Here is a 20,662-nt window from a genome sequence, read left to right on the forward strand (position 1 = left end):
ACAACATTCAAAAATTTCTGCTGAAAACCATCAATCCTGAATTAGACATATTCATCCTATGACTATTTATTTACAAAACCACCATAGATTTATAAGTTCGACTGACATTACATATATAACTAACACCAGGCTATTTTAATTAAAAGTCTGCCCTATGCAAAGTCTTTAATATTCCCCCAAAAGAGGTGTATTGCTTTACTACTAATAAAACCAAACTCTACTCTGACACAGTTAAATTGCACTTCAAATTTTGAATCTATTATTACCGAGCATCATTGGATTCAGCATTTTTCTCAAAATATTAGTGCTCACTCGTGAAAACCCAGTGAACTGCAACACTCAAACTTCAAATTTTACTTGCACAAAAGTTCAATATTGAGTTTTAACCTTCCATACATCAACTATTTTGAACCTTCTCTTTTCACTCAAATTAAGAGTCAACAATTAAGATTGAATTTTGATTTTAACCGTCTAAAATTTAAAGTTGGCATGTGATAACACATTTTAACAGCAACTATACTTTGATTGGACTTTTTCTAAATTAGATAAGTATTTTCTTTAACATTCCTAAAATAATTTAGACTATAAAATTGTGAATAAAAAATTTAAATTACAAACCAATGCAAGTATTAACAAAGTCCATTCTTTATTCCAAAAATATAACCCAGCCATTCAAACAGAGAAAATTATAGTCCGTCTCCGTGGTATGGGAATTGTAGTCCGTCTCCGTAGTATGGGAATTGTAGTCCATCTCCGTGGCGGAATACAAGGGACAAAGTCTCAACTCCCACGACGTCCGTCGGCGCCGTCACGTCATCGTGCCACTTCCAGCCAGGTATACGCGGGAAAAAGGGTCCAGCGCTGTCCTCCTCCGGGAGCCTCACGAAGATGCCACCTGTGAGAAGACATGATTTTAATACACTATCCCTTCAAACAAAAATAGAGCAACTCAGCCATTTAGCATTTAATCTATCCTTACAGATCCAAACTAGACCAAAATCTTCAATCAATGAATACCTACGTTAGATGCACCACTTTGTTCACCTGCCAAGAATTATTTGAGTCTACATTTTTATAATTTTAACCATTTAAACAACTTTACATATACTTTGAAGTCCAGATGCAGAGTCCGACGAGATCCAGATGCAGAGTCCGACGAGATCCATTGCTTTACCTACAAAAATGACATCTTTTAGTATTTGGCGACAAAAAAAAGACACTAGAGACATTGCATTATTCTACTAACCATCAGCAATAGCATCCAATCCATTTGGGGTCCAACACTGATTCAGGCTGAAACACACACCATCAATGGCATTCAATCATTTCAAATAAACGCCAAACGTTAACATTGGAATGAAACTGTAGCTGGACGTGGGGCCTCTCTCTCCCCGCCAATCATTGTGACATCACACACCCTCAGACTCTTCACCGACTCCTTTTTCCAGGGAGAACAAACACGACCAAGCGGCACACCTGATAGACACATCAAAATTAGACAATTATCCACCCTATTAAAAACCACTCCACTCAAAAACTAAAACTTCACCTTCATTTGACACCATCGCTGCCTTCTCCACAACCACCATCTTGTCAGGCTCATCCATTGGCTACCAATGTGATTGATAAATAAAAAAATACATTCATACAACTGTTGATTGAATGCCATTACAAAAGTATTATAACATTTACCATACACTTGGAAGCCAACAGACTTTTCTTACCTCAGCCAGCAAAAACTGAAATCTTCATGCATTGTCATGCATCCTCCACTCATTGGTCTCCAGATGGCCTTCCAATCAACTTGACACTGTGTAAAAAAAACTAAAACCTCTTCAAACCAGACTCATTAAAACACTAACTCACCAACAAGAATGATTCCTGCAAGTTTTAACGTTTTCGATGAAGAACTACATCTCCCAGGATGCAAATCCGCGAAACAGCAATGGTTCCTTTTCGATTTGTTTTGCGCACGCAAAAGTCAGTCGCAATGTTCAAGTGATTTATGAGGTAAATTCAAACCTTCGAAAAAAATGTGTTCAAACCATATGTAAGACCATTTAAAGAATTATTATTTCCTATGTCTGAATCTTCTGCATTTCTAAACCGAATGCCATCGGAGGAAGTGACGATTGTTCTACGCCTGCTCAAATTCCCCCATTGAACTAACCCGCGCGTCGCCGACCTATCTAGAATTAGCTACTTTACGGCTTTATATCTCAGTCAACTTCAAGTCGTTTAGACCTCATTGAAGCTTTGCAGGCTACTTTAGCTTAGCCTGCAAGCATCTATCAAAGAAACAAGTCTTCTAGTCGCTGAAGAACTGTGAAGCATTACTCCCTTCTTTAGCTTAGCCTAGCTAGCAGCTATCAAAGTTTTCTATTCGACAGTTTGCAAAATGATGCACGAGAAAGTTCTTAACAGACTACAAGGTGGGTTCACTTCTTATATCGATGTATTCCCTTAATCTTAGTTGTAGAAGTGCTATTTTTGTGCGCTGCAATTGCAAGTATTTTAATTCTCAATTCGACAGAAGGTACAATCTTGATTTAAAGACAATAAAACAATGCAAACAAACGATTAAATCATAAAAAGGTAATATTTAATGTTTATTTTGTTTTAGAACTCTAAAACAGCTTTCCCCCCACTTATTTCAATTCAAAACTATTTCAAAATGAATAATTTTGAAAAATAAATAAATGAAATTGAATATTGACTTTTTATTTATTTTTTTCAATGGCAAAAATGAATACCTGTCATTTTTCCATTTTAATTGAAAATGATTAACATTAATATTTGATGCATCACCCTTTTATAAAAGGATTCTAAATAAATTAAAATCTCAAATGCAAGAGACTATTTGCAAAGAGGAGGCTCAACAAAGATTTGGGAAAAATGTAAGAGCCTGTGGGGATACTTCACTGACCAATAGTCCTTTTCTTGTTAAAATACACTTTAAAAACAGTTTTAAACCCATTTTATAGTTGATGAGAATACTACAGCAGTGCTATGTTGGCAACGTCATGAATTTATGGCATCCTCTTCTGTTTAGTTTTGTTGCTGTAGCGCCCAGCATATTAGTCCTTTCTTTCCAGCCTAACCACTGCGATATAAGTATAAGACTTTAAATTCCCTTTCTAGCTTAAAGGACTTCTGGTTGGAAAATCCTGGACTTTCGCAAATGCAACACAGATCTGGCCCCACTCCTCATGAATGGAGTATGTGTAGACAGGGTCCAGTACTTTAAATTCCTGGGGGTCCACGTCACGGATAAGCTCTCCTGGTCTACAAACACCACGGCAGTAGTGAAGAAGGCCCATGAACGACTCAATTTCCTCAAGGTACTCAGGAGGAACAACTTGGACACTAAGCTTCTGGTAACCTTCTATAAAGCCACTGTGGAAAGCATCCTGGCATACTGCATTACAGTGTGGTGTGTTGGAAGCACGGCAGCCGACAAAAAGGCCATGCAGAGAGTGATTAACACTGCCCAGAAGATCGTCGGCTGCTCTCTGCCCACACTAGAAGACATTGCCAGCCCGCACTACCTCAGAAGAGAACATTGTCGGGGGACCCATACCACACGGGTCACAACCTGTTCCAGCTGCTGCCCTCTGGCAGATGCTACAGGTCTAACAATGTGTGGACAAATAGGCTTAAGGACAGTTTTTTCCCACAGCCATCAGGACTCTGAACTTGCAGTAGCATGACACACAATCCCTTCTGTGCAATAACTTCGGGGTCAGGTAACATGAAAGACGTTGGGCGGTGATCTGCCTCCTGCTGGCTGATTGAAGGTAAGTGAGGAGATAGTGAGGAGGTAAGTGACCCAAGATGGCGGCGCGCACGGGTGCAGCTGGCTCTTGCTCTCCAGTTTGGTGTTTTGTTTCCTCAGTCTTGTCGTTGTTTCCTAACATCTGCGAGACAAACTTTTTTTCTACAGTCGCCAAGATTTGGTTGCTCTTGGAGGTAGATGCGATATATCCATCACAGCAGATTGCCAACGAACCAGCTTTATTGGAACTACCAAAAAGATGACCCGTTAAATCGGTTTGAAAAGTGATTCATCTTATAATAAGACAAAAGTATAAGGATATTGTACTACTTATTTATTTTGAGCAAATTCATTGTCTTTCACACCATATTTCTACTAACGTTTCTTAGATCCTTTATTCAATATATCAATTATTTTCATTAAAATGTATCATGTTTGAATAACACTATTCTTATTGGATTTGCTAGCAAATCAATAGACAAAAACTGCAATTTTTCAAATTTATTAGGCATGTCTTTAACTGGAAACATTTTCCAATTTATTTAGATCACATTATTGATTATTTACTGTGTAATTTCCTAATTTAGGCTCTATTTCGGATAGAATTGTGAAGTAAAATTTTCAACGACACTCAATTTTCTTATACAGTAATACCTTGACATATAAGTGTTCCAACATACAAGAAATTTGAGATACGAGAAAAATTCTGAGCATTTTTTTGCCTTGAGATAGGAAATAGGTTTATTACCAGACTGCAGGATGGAGAGGGAGCTCTAACAGTGGAGAACCGCTCAGCCTGGTGTCCTTTGCAACTCTCTCTCCATTGAACAGTGACACGACAGCGATGTAGGACAGAGTTTATGCAAAAAAACGTTGGGCTGATATGGTTAGGTCAGCAACACTTGCTATGGACGTTCCCACTTTGGGTTGTGCTAGTGCTTCTTCTTTTTACTGTAGGTTGAGCACCCGGGCTCCTAGCACTACTGTTGGTCCGTTTCCTGTTGAGAAGCAGTCTCCTTCTGCTAACCCAAATTCAATGTGTTTCCTTAAAGATTATTTGCATGCTCTAAATTGAAAATTCAAAAAATAGAGCTGTAGATACACTAAACAACAAGAGCAGCGTTCAAACAATAGTGTCAAAGTTGCGGCCCAAGGGCCAAATCTGGCCCACTGCCACTCCGTGGTGCGGCCTGCAAAAGTGCTTCATATTTAATGCTAAAATTCAAATGTAGCTTATAAATAAATAGAATATTAACTATCATCAGAGATCATCACTAAATCACTCCGCACAGAGATTTAGGTATGGTCCTCCAAGGCAAGAGTGCTTCACCTCATAGAACTACCAGTACCATCAGAGGAGGGGATCGAGACCACCTTCGAGCACAAAAAGGCCGAATACTTGAATCTGATAGCCGAGTGCCAGAAAATTGTCTGGAAATGCACCATCCACCCAGTCGAGGTTTGCTGGCGAGGCAACGTTGGGCTTCTCCCACTGTTTTTAATCCCAACATTCATTCATTTTCTGAAATGGTAAATCTTGTATAGGGGGTGCTGGAGCCTATCCCACCTGCCTTCGGGCCAGAGGCGAGAAACACCCTGAATCGGTGACCAGCCAATCGCAGAGTAGGAGGAGAAAAACAACCATTCACGCTCACACTCATACCTAGGGGCAATTTAGAGTGTCCAATCAGACTATACAGTGGTCCCTCTACATACGAGCTTAATTCGTTCCGGGACTGAGCTCGTATGTCGATATTCTCGTAACTCGAACAAACGTTTTCCATTGAAATGAACTAAAAACAAATTAATTCGTTCCAACCCTCTAAAGAAACACCAAAAACAGGATATTGGATCGAAAAACTTTTATTTGTTCTAATTCGCCATCTATTAACAAAGTAACAAATAACTAGTGGTTTAATAGGACTAAAATGTGTTTACAAGTAGTAAAATTAGGCATACTTTTTGCACGGCAATGCGCTTTAATAGTAATAAAATGTGTTTAATAGAACTATTAACGGATTTCGTGGAGGGTACAGAGAGGGACATAGAGGGGGGACTTTCCACGGCAACGAGCAGCCAACGAGAAGTAATATATACTATACTGCTCATATTAGCGATCACTCCAGCATTCGCGCTGAGTGACGGAAAAAAACACTGAAAAAAATGCAACGCTCTGCCCAGTGCTCGTAGATATCTGTTATACACGAAACAGATGCGGCAAAAAAGACAGTGCGCTACAATGATAAACAGCCTCTCATGTTTTGGCCACCTGGGTTTCTCGCATCTCGAATTTTTTCTCGTATCTAGAGAATTATTTGCTTGAAATTTTCCTCGTATCTTGAGCTGCTCGTATGTAGAAATGATGATAGACCTGCTATTGAATAAAAGATAATGCTTTTTTAAATGCCTCCCCTTTGGCGAAAGCATTTTAACTAAATTAAAATGTAAAACATAAAAGAATGTTTACAATGAAAAGGCTCCAAAAAAGATTTGACTAATTTAAAGGAGCTATATCACCAGTGAAGAAACTTTTCTGACCAATGGTTTGAATAATGCACCTATAAACAGTTTTCAACTCATGTTGCTGTTGACGAGAAAATTACAGTAGTAAGTACTGCATTGTGACGAAATGAATGTATAGCGCCCTCTTCCGTTTGGTTTCATTTCTGTGAACAAGCAATGCAGTCATTTTATAATTGGAAAATGGTGAATCATTTATCTTTGTGATTTTGCAGGTTTCAGAAATGATCTTGGTGCTGATGGCCAGGAGTCTGTTGACCTTGAAGGGGAAGTTGAGCTCCCCCAAATCAAAGAGGAGGAGCCAGAGTTCCCTCAACAACAAATGGGAGACGAGAAACTTCCAATCAAAAGGGAGGAAGATCATTTCACCTGGTCACTAGGTGAGTCCATGAAAAGGGATGATCTGGGCATGGCCAGCGAAGGGGCGGAGTCTGCAAACGCCTCAGCATGGCCCCAAATTAAAGAAGAAGAGCCAGAGTTCCCTCAACAACAGCACAAGAAAGAAGAGCAATCTCCAATCAAAAAGGAGGAGCAAAATGTCACCGGGTCAACTGGAAGAACTGAAGATAATCTGGCCGGGGCCAACAGAGCGGCCCAGACTGTGAACTGCAGCTCAGCAGAAGGAATGCAAGCAGACAATGTCATCACTCCTCCACCAGATGGCGACAACATGCTTCATGATGATGAAGGTCTTAAGAAAATATCCCAAGTGTCTGTGTGTCTGTGTGTCTGTGTGTCTGTGTGTCTGTGTGTCTGTGTGTCTGTGTGTCTGTGTGTCTGTGTGTCCGTGTGTCCGTGTGTCCGTGTGTCCGTGTGTCCGTGTGTCCGTGTGTCCGTGTGTCCGTGTGTCCGTGTGTCCGTGTGTCCGTGTGTCCGTGTGTCCGTGTGTCCGTGTGTCCGTGTGTCCGTGTGTCCGTGTGTCCGTGTGTCCGTGTGTCCGTGTGTCCGTGTGTCCGTGTGTCCGTGTGTCCGTGTGTCCGTGTGTCCGTGTGTCCGTGTGTCCGTGTGTCCGTGTGTCCGTGTGTCCGTGTGTCCGTGTGTCCGTGTGTCCGTGTGTCCGTGTGTCCGTGTGTCCGTGTGTCCGTGTGTCCGTGTGTCCGTGTGTCCGTGTGTCCGTGTGTCCGTGTGTCCGTGTGTCCGTGTGTCCGTGTGTCCGTGTGTCCGTGTGTCCGGGTGTCCGTGTGTCCGTGTGTCCGGGTGTCCGGGTGTCCGGGTGTCCGGGTGTCCGGGTGTCCGTGTGTCCGGGTGTCCGGGTGTCCGGGTGTCCGGGTGTCCGGGTGTCCGGGTGTCCGGGTGTCCGGGTGTCCGGGTGTCCGGGTGTCCGGGTTACGAAATCCCCCAAAATGGATTTCCTTATGTTCATTTATATTATATATATATTGTCGTGGATGCATTGATTCTCACTTTAGAACATTGCTACCTTCTACTAGGATTTCATTTCATCGCTCTTATTCTATCTTCTATAATCAGAATAAACACATTCAATTCAATTGGTTGTCTCACAACTACCACTATCCATGTTTCAAGATTTTCTCTTGCATACCTGTCCACCTCAACTAAATGCTCTTATTAATGATTGCAATTCCCTTTATTAAGCGATTAAATACCATACAAATGCGACGCGGCACATATATTCACATACACACACAGGGCACAGGTAAAAGGGTCAAATGTAGCTTTCAGCCCTGGTAGGAAATGCTCTTGCCGCCATCTGGCAGACGAACAAGGGTATTACGTCTCCCATAATAACGGCCGCGGAGGGAACTAATTCAGCGGTGCAGGGCACATTTTCACATGTTTTTATTTTTATTTTTAGACATTAATAAATCCTTTCCTCATTTTATCTCATTGCTTGTTTGCTCACATCTTTTATACAAAATTGGGACGCTATTACCAATTTTAAAGGGTTTACTTGGTAGTTGTGTGACTATTACCAATTTTAAAGGGTTTACTTGGTAGTTGTGTGAGGACCGTGGAACAAATTAGAGAATTTATATATATAGTACACCTCTACTTACGAAATTTTCAATTTACGAAAAAAGTTCTGGAGCCAATTAATTATGTTAGAAGTATGATTGTATATCATTTATCTTTGTGTCATTGCAGGTTTCAGAAATCAGCCACCCCAATTCGAAGGGGAGGAGCCCGAGTTTCCTCAAGACCAAAAGAGAGAAGAGCAACTTGAAATAAAAATGGAGGAAGATGTCACCTGGTCAACTGGTGAGGAGTCTTTTAAGATAGAAGAGGATCTGGGCAGGGCCAGTGGAGGGGCGGAGCCTGCAAACACCTCTTTATGGCCCCAAATTAAAGAGGAAGCAGAGCTGCCTCAACAGCAAAAGAGGGAAGATCAACCTCCAATCAAAAAGGAGGAAGATGTCACCTGGTCATCTGGTGAGCTTTTCAAGAGTGAAGATGATCTCGTAATGGATTTGGTTGCAGATTTACTGTCAAAGCCATTTTCAAGACAGACTTTTCAAGAAAAGCTGGACATCATTAAGAAAGGGCGGTCAACTCCAAAGCTAGCAAGCCTGTCACAACCGGGAAAAGGGTGTGTCCGCCGCTTTCAGTTCGCTAACTACGAGCGCTACCCCTGGCTTACGGGCTCCGAGGAACACTGCAAATTGTATTGCTGGGAGTGCTTGTTATTTGCCACCGATCGACATGGTGTTTGGAGCAACACTGGATTTGCAAATTTGTCTTGTTTAACCAAAGCAGCAACGAGACACCAAAGCTCTGCCGGACACTTACAAGCAACGGTCCGCTCCAAAACTTTTGGGGAAACCCGAGTGGAGTTACAGTTTAACGAGCAAGTGCGCAGGGAAACGGAGTGCCACAACGAAAAGGTGAAGAAAAATAGGGAAATCCTAAAAAGACTGATTGACTGTGTAATTTTTTTGGGTAAGCAGGAACTTTCATTTCAGGGACACGATGCAAGCGCTGCATCCCCAAACAAAGGAAATTATGTAGAGCTTCTTTCTTTCATTGCTGAGAGAAACACAGATTTACATTACCATCTGTCCACTAATAATATGTTTAGTGGGACGTCGGGCAAATTACAAAATGACCTGATCACTGCCATTGCTGAAGTGATGAGGGAAGAGATCAAAAGGGAAGTTGATAAAGCACCGTTTGTCACTGTTATGGTGGATGAGACGACAGACGCGAGTAACGCAGCGCAGCTCGCACTGGTTCTGCGTTATGTCACGGGCAGAGGTGTCAAGGAGCGGTTCGTCAGATTTGAAAATGTTACCAGTGGGAATCAAGCCAACAACATTGCAGGTCTTATCATCCAATTTTTGGTGGAAAATGAATGTCTGGGTAAAGTTGTGGCACAGTGTTATGACGGTGCAGCAGTCATGTCTTCTGGATTTAATGGGGTGCAGGCTAAAGTTAAGGAGAGAGCACCGTTAGCTTTATTCATACACTGCTATGCACATCAGCTTAATTTAGTACTGACTCAGGGGGCCTCAAAGCTTAAAGAAAGCAAAATATTTTTCGCTCACCTTAATGGCTTTGCTGCATTTTTTTTGAGATCGCCTCAATGCACACAGCTGCTGGACAAAATCTGCCAGCGGCGTCTCCCTCGTGTGGCACCAACACGGTGGCATTACACATCCAGAGTGGTCAATACAGTTTTTGAGAAGAGAGATGCTCTAAAGGAACTGTTTCATCACATCCTTGAGCATCATGACGAATACGACGAGGAGTCTGTGCGGTGTGCTGATGATTTTAAAGCATGTCTGGATGATTTTGAATTTTGTTTTTTGCTTCACACATTTAATGGCATTTTTGAGCATTCAGTTGTGCTTTTTTCAATACTACAGAACAACAAACTGGATGTACAGTTTTGTCTTGCAAGAGTAAAGGAGTTTTGTGACACAGTTGAACGCGAGAGGAGCCGATACGGGGAAATCTACGAGGCTACTGAACGCAGTGCGGGCGCTCCGAGCGCGCGAAGAGGTCAAGTGCAAGATCCTTGGGCGCACTACCACCAACTCTACGACAGGGTTCTGGACAATATTATTTGCCAGACGCAGACCAGATTTCAAGACCACGAAAGACTGGTATTTGTCTCCCTCCTTGACCCGCAGAAGTTTCGGGAATTCCAGTTAACTTTCCCACATGCAGCCTTCTCCAGCTTAAAACAGAGCCACGGAGCACTTTTCGATCTGCCTCGGCTAAGAACAGAACTGACTGTAATGTATGCCATGGATGATTTTGCAGGAAAATCTCCCACTGATCTCCTTGACTTCCTTCAGCAGAAAAATCTGAGTGAGAGCATGGGGCAGCTGTACACATTAGTGTGTTTGGCAGTGACCATCCCCGTATCCACTGCTTCTTTCGAACGGACATTTTCAGTCCTAAATCGAATAAAAACTTATGCCAGAAATACGACAGGACAGGCTCGACTTTCAGCATTAGCTCTGATGGCGATAGAGAAAAACTTCTTGACTGATATGAAACGCACAGATAATCTGTATGACAGAGTAATTGAAATCTTCTCGAGGAAAGAAAGGAGGATGGATTTTGTGTACAAATAAAAATGATTTTTGGTGAGGAAAATGTGGCTAAATTCCTAAATATTTCAATTTTATGAAGTTATTATTGATGCATTTTTATGTGTCACAGCTGTAGCGACAGTAAAGGTTTTTCTAGTCATGAAATAGTTATTGAGGGTTGGATTGATTCAGACATAGGACTACTGAAGGCATAGTTACGAAATGCACGGCCTGCCACTTTATTTAATAAATACAGATTTAAAGTTCAAATATTTATATTTATAATGGGAGCTATTGAAGAAATTAGGTAACACAATACACATTTTTTTGAATTATTAATTTACTCATGTTATTAGCACCTACAGTGGTCCCTCGCTATACGAGCTTAATGCGTTCCGTGACTGAGCTCATATGTCAATTTACTTGTAACTCAAATGAAAGTTTCCCATAGAAATGAACTATAAACAAATTAATTTGTTCCAACCCTCTGAAAAAACACCGAAAACAGGATATTGGATTGGAAAAACATTTTAATTTGTTGTAATTCGCCATCTATTAGCAAAGTAACAAATAACTAGTGGTTTATTAGTACTAAAATGTGTTTAATTGTACTAAAATTAGACAGATTTTGCGGAGGGGAGAGAGAGGGACAGAGAGAGGAGGTGGAGAGAGAGACTTTTTGCACGGCAACGCACTTGTAACATAACATAAACTAATTCAAATGAACTTGGATTACGATGCAGACACTCAAAAATAAATTTAATCTAACCTTGCACTAAACTTAATTCTAATTTAGTTTTAAATTTTTATAGCTTTCTTCTCCTGGGTTGGCTCCCAAATAACTCCCAGGCCATTTGACCTATTCAGCCCAAATCGGTGATCAAGTGATAGCCCCCTGATTATTGTTGACCTTTTAGTTTTTTAAAGACATACTCCATTTATTAATTACACAGTGCTGGAACTGCATTGTGATGTTATCGCTGGGATTTCCTTCAACAGACAGAAAAAAATCAATGGCCTTATTTTATTTATTTGAAGAGTAACCTTTATTTGTCAATATGGCATTCTTACACTCATTGCAATTGAATGAGATAGTTGAAATCCACTGCCTGAAGCGCTTGACTGGGATTCGGCGGTGACATCCTCCTCTTTTTCTCTGTTCATGGGCCCTCTTTGGCATAAATCCTGAAGGAATAAGGCAACCAAAAATGAAGCGCGGCTGGCTTGACTACGGAAAGAGAAACAGCGGCTCACTTGACCGCATTCTTCTCTTTGACACTTCAGCAAGTGTGCAGAATTGAAGTGCGGACAATGTCCGCTAGAACGGCAGCAAAGTTCAAGAAGAAACTTTCTGGGACAAAAGAGCCAGCACCCCAGCCATGTTCGACTTTTAGCAAAATAATGCACGCAAAGGTCGTTCTTCACAGACTCGAAGGTGGGCCCACTTTTGACGCTCATTTTTATAGTGCATACAAGCAGAAGCTGCTTGCGCGACATAGCCTTTCCACTTTCAAGCAGCCGTGGCAGCACTTTCTCATGGGGCCTCTATTTGTCCTCTGGTTCTCCGTATTGAGGTTGATGCGAAACAAAATTGGCCAGGTATGAAGCCATGTTTGCACAATCGCCCCCGCCAACATTCCTTATTGGAAGTGGCCAGAAGAATGCCAAAATGTTTGCCAAGTGGATCCAGCAATAATGACAAAGTAGTTGACTCTTATAATCCCAAGCCCTTAGCTCCACAATGGACTCGTGTACGCACCACGCGAACATGCATTTGACCAATTGGTTTTCAAGGTGAGCAGTAAGAACTGGGCAAATGCGTGCCCAAGTGTGTGCGTATGTTATGATCGCGCCGAGGCGTCGAAGCGCGGTCGGGGAGATTCGGACCCAGGAGCGGGGAAGCAGGATAGAATGAGACGGGCTGTTTTCATGTCAGTAGCTTTAATGACTCAAACGCTTTACAAAATAACAAGGGTTTGTATATGCCAAAACGTAACAGAACCGGAGTATGGGGTATAATACCTTGTAGCGATGAATGGTGTAACACGTAGTGTGTCACGCAGGAATTTACACAGTGTCATGCAGGAACGATCCGACAATGACTAACCATTTGCGTGGTGCTTAAATACCTACATCAGGAAGTAATCACAGATTGTTTGCAGCTGCTCTGACCTGACGGCAAGCCAGGAGGGACAAACGGGCCGCTCCTGACAGCGTACACGTGCGTCCGTATATTTCGTTTTAAGGGGACTGTACAGTAATAACTTGACATAAGAGTACCCCGACATACGAGGAATTTGAGATGCGAGTAAAATTGTGAGCAAATATTTACCTTGAGATTTAAGACAGGTGGCCCGGTGGATGAGTGGTTAGTGTGTTGGCCTCACAGTGGGAGATGTGGGTTCAAATTCAGGTTGATTCACCTGTGTGCGTATAAGCAGCCCCCTGATTCACAATTTTCAACTCCATATTCATGGTTTTAATAGGGACTACAAATGTTGAATGAAATCTTAACAAAAATCATTGCATGTGGTATTTCTGAGATACTGTATGAATCAAAAGCACATTATTAGGGTCAATATCATAAGGAAGTTTATATGCCTTTCTTTTTAAATGCAAAATATCAAATTATTCAATTTGAAAAAGGAAATTTCTATCTTGATGATTTTTAATGACAGAAATTACAATTATCTTACCAGAAGTTTAAGATGTTCTGGTGGCCAAATTACTTCTAATGTCGAAATATCTCAATCTTTTTACGATGGTTCATATTACAAATGTGCAATTATTTCCTTTCAAAAAGGAAGTAACGTAAGCATATCCAGGAAGTGTGTCCGTAGTGGTAAAGTGTTCAAGTCTCTGGGTGCAATAATAGCATGAGAGACACATTACACAGGTATCAAGATATTTTAACAATCGACCGCAAGACCTTCAATCAGCCTTAACAACTATTGGGATGTGCTGACTTGGTAAACGCTAAAAACATGTATTAAGGGTACTTGCTTCTGGCACTCTAGGCACATTTAACTAAGGAAGACGGCGGTGCCCTAGGTAAGATGGCGACGCCCGGAGCACCATCTTTGCAGTGATGAGAACTGTCTAAATCTGCTGTGTGTGGTTGTGCGCGTGCGTGCATGCGTGTGTCTAGTATGTGTGATCGTTTGTCTTCAACCTACACAATGGACTACAGTAAATGGAAATTAGCCCTCGGCTACAATCTTACATATATATGTTCATTAACATGAATATAAATATGTTCATTATGTGCTATCCCCTATTAAATAAATCAAAGCAGAATCATGGGACAATATTGCATATAAATGGAAACTTCACTATCTCATGTGACACGTTCAGCAGAAAAGTCATTTGAACGAGAATGAGAAGTGAGGAGGACAGATGTGTAAAATAAGGTAAAATTTAAGTCGGATTTGTGCATATTCTAATGGCATTTATGAAATTTTTTATTCATAGATATTTTTTCATTCATTTTCTGAACCGCTTTATCCACTTTATCACTCGCGGGGGGTGCTGGAGCCTAGCCCTATTGACTTTGGGCCAGGGGCGGGGGACACCCTGTATCGGTGGCCAGCCGATCGCAAGGCACAAGGAGACGGACAGCTATGCATACTCAGACCCAAACCTAGGGGCAATTTTAGAGTGTCCAATCAGCCTACAATGCACAGCAATATTTTGATTGGGAATTGTTTTTATTAAATAATAAGACAATAATTACACAAATAGAATCACAAATGTACCTCCATTAATGTAGTTTAACAATATACTCCCGATGAAAAAATAATCCAAAATTATCAGAGAAGAGTTATTTTTTCAATGATCCACAAACTGGTTATTTTCAATTCTGCTGGGCAAAATACCACCCACCTACTATTTCATGTTTGGCAACTAGCACCTTATTAGGCTACTGTGGCACCATCTTTGCAGTGATGGTGAACGACTGTTGAAGGAAGAGCACTCTGTCTTCCTTCTCGGGTTCGATTAATTTCGGATGTTGAAGATGTTGGGTGTCCAATTACAGGATGGAGGCGATGAACAGTGACTTCGAAGCTTTTATTACAGAATATTCTGAGCACAGGTGAAACACAGGCAAGGCTGTCGTCCACAAATGCGCCGAGCGAGACAGACAACTTACATTCACCTTTAGTCTCTCAAGAGGGTGGAACCGAAATCGAACAGGGATGGGATTTTCCCCTTACTTCATACAGTAAGCTATTTGTTATGAACCGGCAAATAGAAGATAATGACAATGTTGCAAGTGTTCAAGGACACATCTGGCTATAGGACAGAGCTCTACTAAGGAGAAGCTTGAGACTCATGGAGTCATGACTAGAAACAGGAAAAATACACATTTCAATATGAGACCCACTTCACCACGCAGCTATTTGCAAAGCCCCTCTTTTTAGGCAATGAATCGAATATTTGTCTCAATATAGACATTACAATATGGACATCCTGGACTTCAGGTCATGGAACTGATCAATCCTAGGCGCCACATTCAGCTTCATACCAAGTACTGTGTAAGAAAAAACAAGTTGCCGCAGCAGTAGTGGTCTGCTCAGCCCAAAAAACAATGCATTGTAACTCCTCAGCTGTTTAGGGAGTCATCTCTTTTAGCAGAATGCTACACGCAAAATGTTGGTGGGGTTGAAACTAACACATCAGACTTTTTGGCAGAGAGAGTCATAAACAATTTATATTTTTACATTGCAGTATTCTTTAGATAGTAGTAAAAATACCTGCAAATGTCTATCATCTCTCATCTCATTTCTGAACCGCTTTATCCTCATTAGTGTCACGGGACCCCCACATACTGTAGCCAATCCCAGCTGTTTCCGGGCCAGAGGTGGGGATATCCTGAATCAGTGGCCAGCCGATCGCAGGGCACAAGGAGACGGACAATCATGCACACACACACCCTTAGCTAGGGGCAATTTAGAGTGTCCAATCAACCTACCATGCATGTTTTGGGAATGTGGGAGGCAACCGGAGTACTCAGAGGAAACCCAGGAAGGCCCAGGGAGAACATGAAGCTCCACACAGATGGACATGACCTGGCTTTGAACCCAGGACCCCAGAGCCAAAAATGTGTGCATTTAATTTAATATTCCTACACTTTTAAAATACAAAAAATATCTGACTTCTTTAACAACATTGTTACGCTGTTGATATGCAAAAAAGAGTCTCATAAAAAAATTCATTATGATTAAAGCGAAGCTAGAGGTACCGTCAGTGACACAGTGGTGTGCAAACGTGACACTCCTATTAGTGTGTTCGGGACTCAGCTCTCTCACCAGTGGTTTCACATTTTATCTTACAGGTTAGTGAAGAGCCATAAGCAATCCAACAAAAGGACCATAAACAGCCCATGGATTAATTGGCAGTAGTGGGATTTGACCCACGCCTCCTGAGAGACTTATATCCAGCGCATTGGCCCGCTTGGCCACTCTACCTTGAATGAGGCTGAATGAGGGATTGTGGACTTGTAAATTGTGAAATAACGTTAACCCTTATATTTAAATATGAAAATGTGTTATTTGTTACTTGCAATAAGATCACACACAGTGTAACACAGTGGCGGGCGGTGCATTTTCTGGTACCGCCTTCAACGTATCAATCCAACCCTCAAAAACTATTTTATGGCTATAAAACCTCGACTGCAGCTACAGCTGCGACACATAAAAAATAATCAACAAATTAATGCACAAAAATTGGTTAAAATCCACTTCCTAGCAGCATTTCATGATTAAATACAAATACTGGAGCTTTTCAGACATTAAAACCAGGCCAGGGGGTGATTTTCCCGGGAAAAGACAGCGATGAACGTCAATGGCGTATGGGCAAACATTGCCCGAAAATGGGGTAAAATCCAGCCAAAAACAGCATTTATTGATTAAATACAAATACTGGAGCTTTTTAGACATCAGAACCGGGCCCGGAGTATCATTTCCCCGGTAAAAAGACAGCGATGAACGTCGATACGTCCATACGTGAAATGACAAAAAATGCACTAAAATACTAAAATTAGGTAAAATCCACTTCCTAGCATCATTTATTGATTGAATACAAATACTGGAGCTTTTGAGACATTACAACCAGGCCAGGGGGGTGATTTTTCCCGGGAAAAGACAGCGATGGAAGTCAATGGTGAAACGCCAAAAATTAAACTGGGGTAAAATCCACTTTCTAGCAGCATTTTGTGATTAAATACAAACACTGGAGCTTAAATACAAACACTGGAGCTTTTCAGATATCAGAACTTGGCCCACAATTGAAATATTATTTAGGAATATAGCCATATTTTTAATTTTACTCACCAAAAATCCTTTTTACACAATATCCATCCTCCTTTCTTTCTTACTTCTTTCCTATCGCCATCGAAGCTAATGATGAAAGTCGAGCCTGTCCTGTCATATTTCCGGCATAGTCCGTTTTGAAAATGGCATTAAATCAACACAACAATATACTATTTGCTTGTGGAGCTAAGTTAGCGCGCTGAAAGTGCCCCACACACCATTTTCCCGGCTGTAACAGGCTTGCTAGTGTTACACCCTGCATTCGATCTTGACACACAGGGGGAAATAATCAGAACAGTGAGATGTTGTTGTTACTTCAATCCAACTTTTACTGTAATGATTCAACACACCTCCCGTGCCTCAAGCTATTTGCTAAGACATCAATAATCGAATACCGATCTTCTTTAACATGCCCCACACTTGCCATGTGGATCCAAGGATCAACAATCGAACACCGATACACACATTCAATCCAAACTCGTTGTGCATTCTCAACATTCAATCATTAATAAATCAAACACTAGTATGTCACACTAATAGATCTAACACTCTAGTATGTCACACTAGCTTCGGAGTTGACCGCCCTTTCTTAATGATGTCCATTTTTTTCCTGAAAAAGTCCGTCTAGAAAATAGCTTTGTGAGCAAACAGAATCTATTTGTTTTTGCTTCTGTCGGCCATAGTGGGTGGAGTTTGCGATCTCGGCTGCCTCGGTACTGCTTTGGCCCGCCTACTAGCCAATCATAGTTTGTGAAAGCAATGACATGTCCCAGCCAGCAAAATGCTAACGCCTATGAAAAATCATTGTGGGGTTGCCAACTCGAAATCTGATTGGTTAAAAGCAACAGTCTAGTTTAATGCAGCAGAGCCCGCAAGAACTGATTGTGCAGGCTTTGAGGCAGATCTGATCTGACAACAAATAATGGCTGAAATGTGATTGGTTAAATGCTTCAATATGAAAACACACATCTGGAAGCAGTGCAACCAGCGGGAAAAGCAATGAAAGGACGCTAACAGACCATTTGGAATAATAAGTACGTGTTGATGGACAAAATATAATATGATTCAGATATTTCTTAGGCCAGCAGAGAAGGCCTTGAAGGCCCTGACGGCCCGCCACTGCTCAAACTGGACTTCGAGCTGCTCTCTTCACGCTGTGGCATTAAGAGACCAAATTTAACATTATCGCCCCCTCTGTCTAAAATCTGAATTGAGAACTTGGTAATTTGAGGTATTGAGACAGTAGAGGGCGATAATGCTACAGGAGGTTGGCTGCCAACAACCGTAAAACCTCAAGAGGAAAAAAGAAGACGAATGTATGGGGCGTTCATTTCTGCATGGCTAGGGTTTTAACTTTTTGTTTGTGCGCCTCTTGTTTCTCCTCAATTTAATTTAACTTAAATGAAACGAAACATCGACAACATGCTCAACATTAAATAGTTTGTGGACTCGAACGTCAGTCCGTTTGTCTAGCCTAGCTGGCAGCTAACAAAGGAACACGTCGTCTGCATCAGTACGTCGTCAAGCGAACAGAAAAAAAAGTGTGAAAAATGTCTGGGAGAACGACGCCGGTTGCGGCAAAGTTTCAGAAGGAACTTTATGGCTTGAAAGAGGATCTCTCATGTCATCAACATTCTATTGTTTGCAAAATGATGCAAGCTAAAGTTATTCTTCACAAACTCGAAGGTACGTTCACTTTTGACGATCATTAGTGCATAATAGACAGATATATACTTTACGTTACACAATTAATATTTCACAATGGAATATTTAACGGGGTGGCATTGTTGTTTCTGATCGTGACTTTATTGAATGAATCGAAGCACGACAGCGCATAGCATTATGGCTAGAACTGAGAACGTGCTACAATGATGAACCACTAGATGTCGCTAACTGCTCAAAATTCATTACTATAATCTCTAACACAGGGGTCTCAAACTCGCGGCCCGCGGGCCAACTGCGGCCCCCAGGACGATAATTTGCGGCCCCCGTCTTAATATGAAAGATTAATGTTCGTGCGGCCCGCAAGATTGATATGAATGACACTTGTTGGGTTCGGAGCTGAATGAACCAATCACGGTGAGGTATACGGCTCTGGAGGGCGGGACATCGGCTGGGCTGTCCAGTGCCTCGCTCACTCACTCATTCATTCCTCCAATCAGCTGGGCGGAGGAGAAGCCGTGAAGCCGATCACTCCGCTCGGCGCGCACACTCCTCCGCTGCTCTCAGCATAGAACATAGAGCGAAAGTGCGCATGCGCCACAAACCCGCGCGACTGAACGTGAAAGATCAACCCACGACTCATTCCAAGTGGAAAAACAAATTACAGAGCCCCAGAGATGTCTCTTTCAAAGCCTGGCGTGAAGAGAAAGGTCGGTGATGAGCACAGACAGTTTCAAGAAAAGTGGGGAGTGCAATATTTCTTTGTTGAACACAGGGGCACCCGACGTGTCTCATTTGCACTGAAAAAGTTGCGGTGCACAAGGAATACAATTTGAAACGTCATTATACTACGACTCGTAGTCTACGAGACATGCTGAGGAGTACGAAAAATACCAGGGAAATGAGAGAGCCAACCAGGTTGCCAGTCTTAAAACATGTCTCCTGAGGCAACAGGATTTCTTCAAGAAGGCTACCAAAGACAGTAATGCAGCAGTCGAAGCTAGCTACGCCGTTTGTGAGTTGATTGCTAAAGCAGGAAAGCCATTCACAGAAGGTGAATTTTTCAACCACATCAGCCTTTCTGCCAACACCGTGGCAGAGCGCATTTCTCACCTGTCAAGTGACATTTATGATCAACTGTGTGAGAAAGCACAATGTTTCAGTGTATATTCAGTGGCTCTTGATGAGACCACAGACATCACAGACACTGCCCAGCTCGCAACATATGTCCGTGGTGTTGATGACAATTTTGAAGTAATGGAGGAGTTGCTCACAGTAATTCCAATGCATGGCCAGACCACCGCTAAGGAAATATTTCACCAGCTGTGTGATGCCATTAAGAATGCCGGTTTGCCATGGAAGAGCTTTGTTGGAATAACAACTGACAGGGAGGAAGAATGGACTGGTAGCACTTGTTCAAAAAAACTGGAAGAGGAGGGTGTGGAGGAGGCCATAGCTCTGCACTGCATTATCTATCAGCAGGCCCTTTGCAGCAGATGCCTGAAGTTTGACAATGTGATGTCTGTCGTTGTGAAATGCATCAACCAAATCAGATCCAGGGGCTTAAAGCACAGAAGGTTCCGTGCTTTTTTAGAGGAAATGGAGTCAGAATATGGGGATGTGCTCTACTTCACTGAGGTACGTTGGCTCAGCAGGGGAAACGTGTTGAAGAGATCTTTTGAGTTGAGAACAGAAGTAAAAGACTTCATGAGATAGACGGGGTTGCTGTTCCTGTGCCAAGTGATCCCAAATGGCTCATGGACTTGGCTTTTCTTGTTGATATCACACATGAGCTTAATGTACTGAACAAGAAGCTACAAGGCCAGGGGCAACTTGTCAGTGCTGCCTATGACAACGTGAGAGCATTCTGCACTAAACTTGTGTTATGGAAAGCC

General features: G+C 41.9%; 2 protein-coding genes and 1 long non-coding RNA gene across 7 annotated transcripts in view; 2 read left to right on the forward strand and 1 right to left on the reverse strand.

Moving 5' to 3' along the window:
• Positions 1 to 623: 623 nt before the first annotated feature.
• LOC144065652 (uncharacterized) lies at positions 624 to 2,530 on the reverse strand. 2 transcript variants are annotated; one of them, XR_013297227.1, is made up of 6 exons: positions 1,725 to 2,530; positions 1,550 to 1,610; positions 1,418 to 1,476; positions 1,247 to 1,293; positions 1,103 to 1,174; positions 624 to 895 (listed from the first exon to the last, which is right to left on the reverse strand). It is a non-coding gene; the product is annotated as an uncharacterized LOC144065652 (long non-coding RNA). The 2 variants fall into 2 exon arrangements; XR_013297226.1 differs by having other exon boundaries at positions 1,109 to 1,174; positions 1,725 to 2,528.
• On the forward strand, positions 2,130 to 10,858 carry LOC144065492 (zinc finger MYM-type protein 1-like). 4 transcript variants are annotated; one of them, XM_077588376.1, is made up of 4 exons: positions 2,130 to 2,432; positions 3,142 to 4,059; positions 6,511 to 6,984; positions 8,402 to 10,858. In XM_077588376.1, exons 3-4 carry the CDS (start codon positions 6,618 to 6,620, stop codon positions 10,834 to 10,836), a joined length of 2,802 nt encoding a protein of 933 aa, XP_077444502.1. In that variant the 5' UTR covers positions 2,130 to 2,432; positions 3,142 to 4,059; positions 6,511 to 6,617; the 3' UTR covers positions 10,837 to 10,858. The 4 variants fall into 4 exon arrangements, with proteins under 4 accessions (XP_077444502.1, XP_077444504.1, XP_077444503.1 ...); XM_077588378.1 differs by having other exon boundaries at positions 3,142 to 3,797; XM_077588377.1 differs by having other exon boundaries at positions 3,142 to 3,341; positions 3,430 to 6,984.
• Positions 10,859 to 11,954: 1,096 nt separating this feature from the next.
• Positions 11,955 to 20,662, forward strand: part of LOC144065536 (uncharacterized) — a 47,580-nt gene continuing 38,872 nt past the window's right edge. The window contains exon 1 of the mRNA XM_077588483.1: positions 11,955 to 12,229. Within this exon, the coding sequence (XP_077444609.1) occupies positions 12,106 to 12,229 (124 nt within the window). The 5' untranslated portion in view covers positions 11,955 to 12,105. The remainder of the gene's footprint in view (positions 12,230 to 20,662) is intronic.

This window comes from Stigmatopora argus, chromosome 20 (assembly GCF_051989625.1).
Source record: "Stigmatopora argus isolate UIUO_Sarg chromosome 20, RoL_Sarg_1.0, whole genome shotgun sequence".
NCBI classification, from domain to species: domain Eukaryota; kingdom Metazoa; phylum Chordata; class Actinopteri; order Syngnathiformes; family Syngnathidae; genus Stigmatopora; species Stigmatopora argus.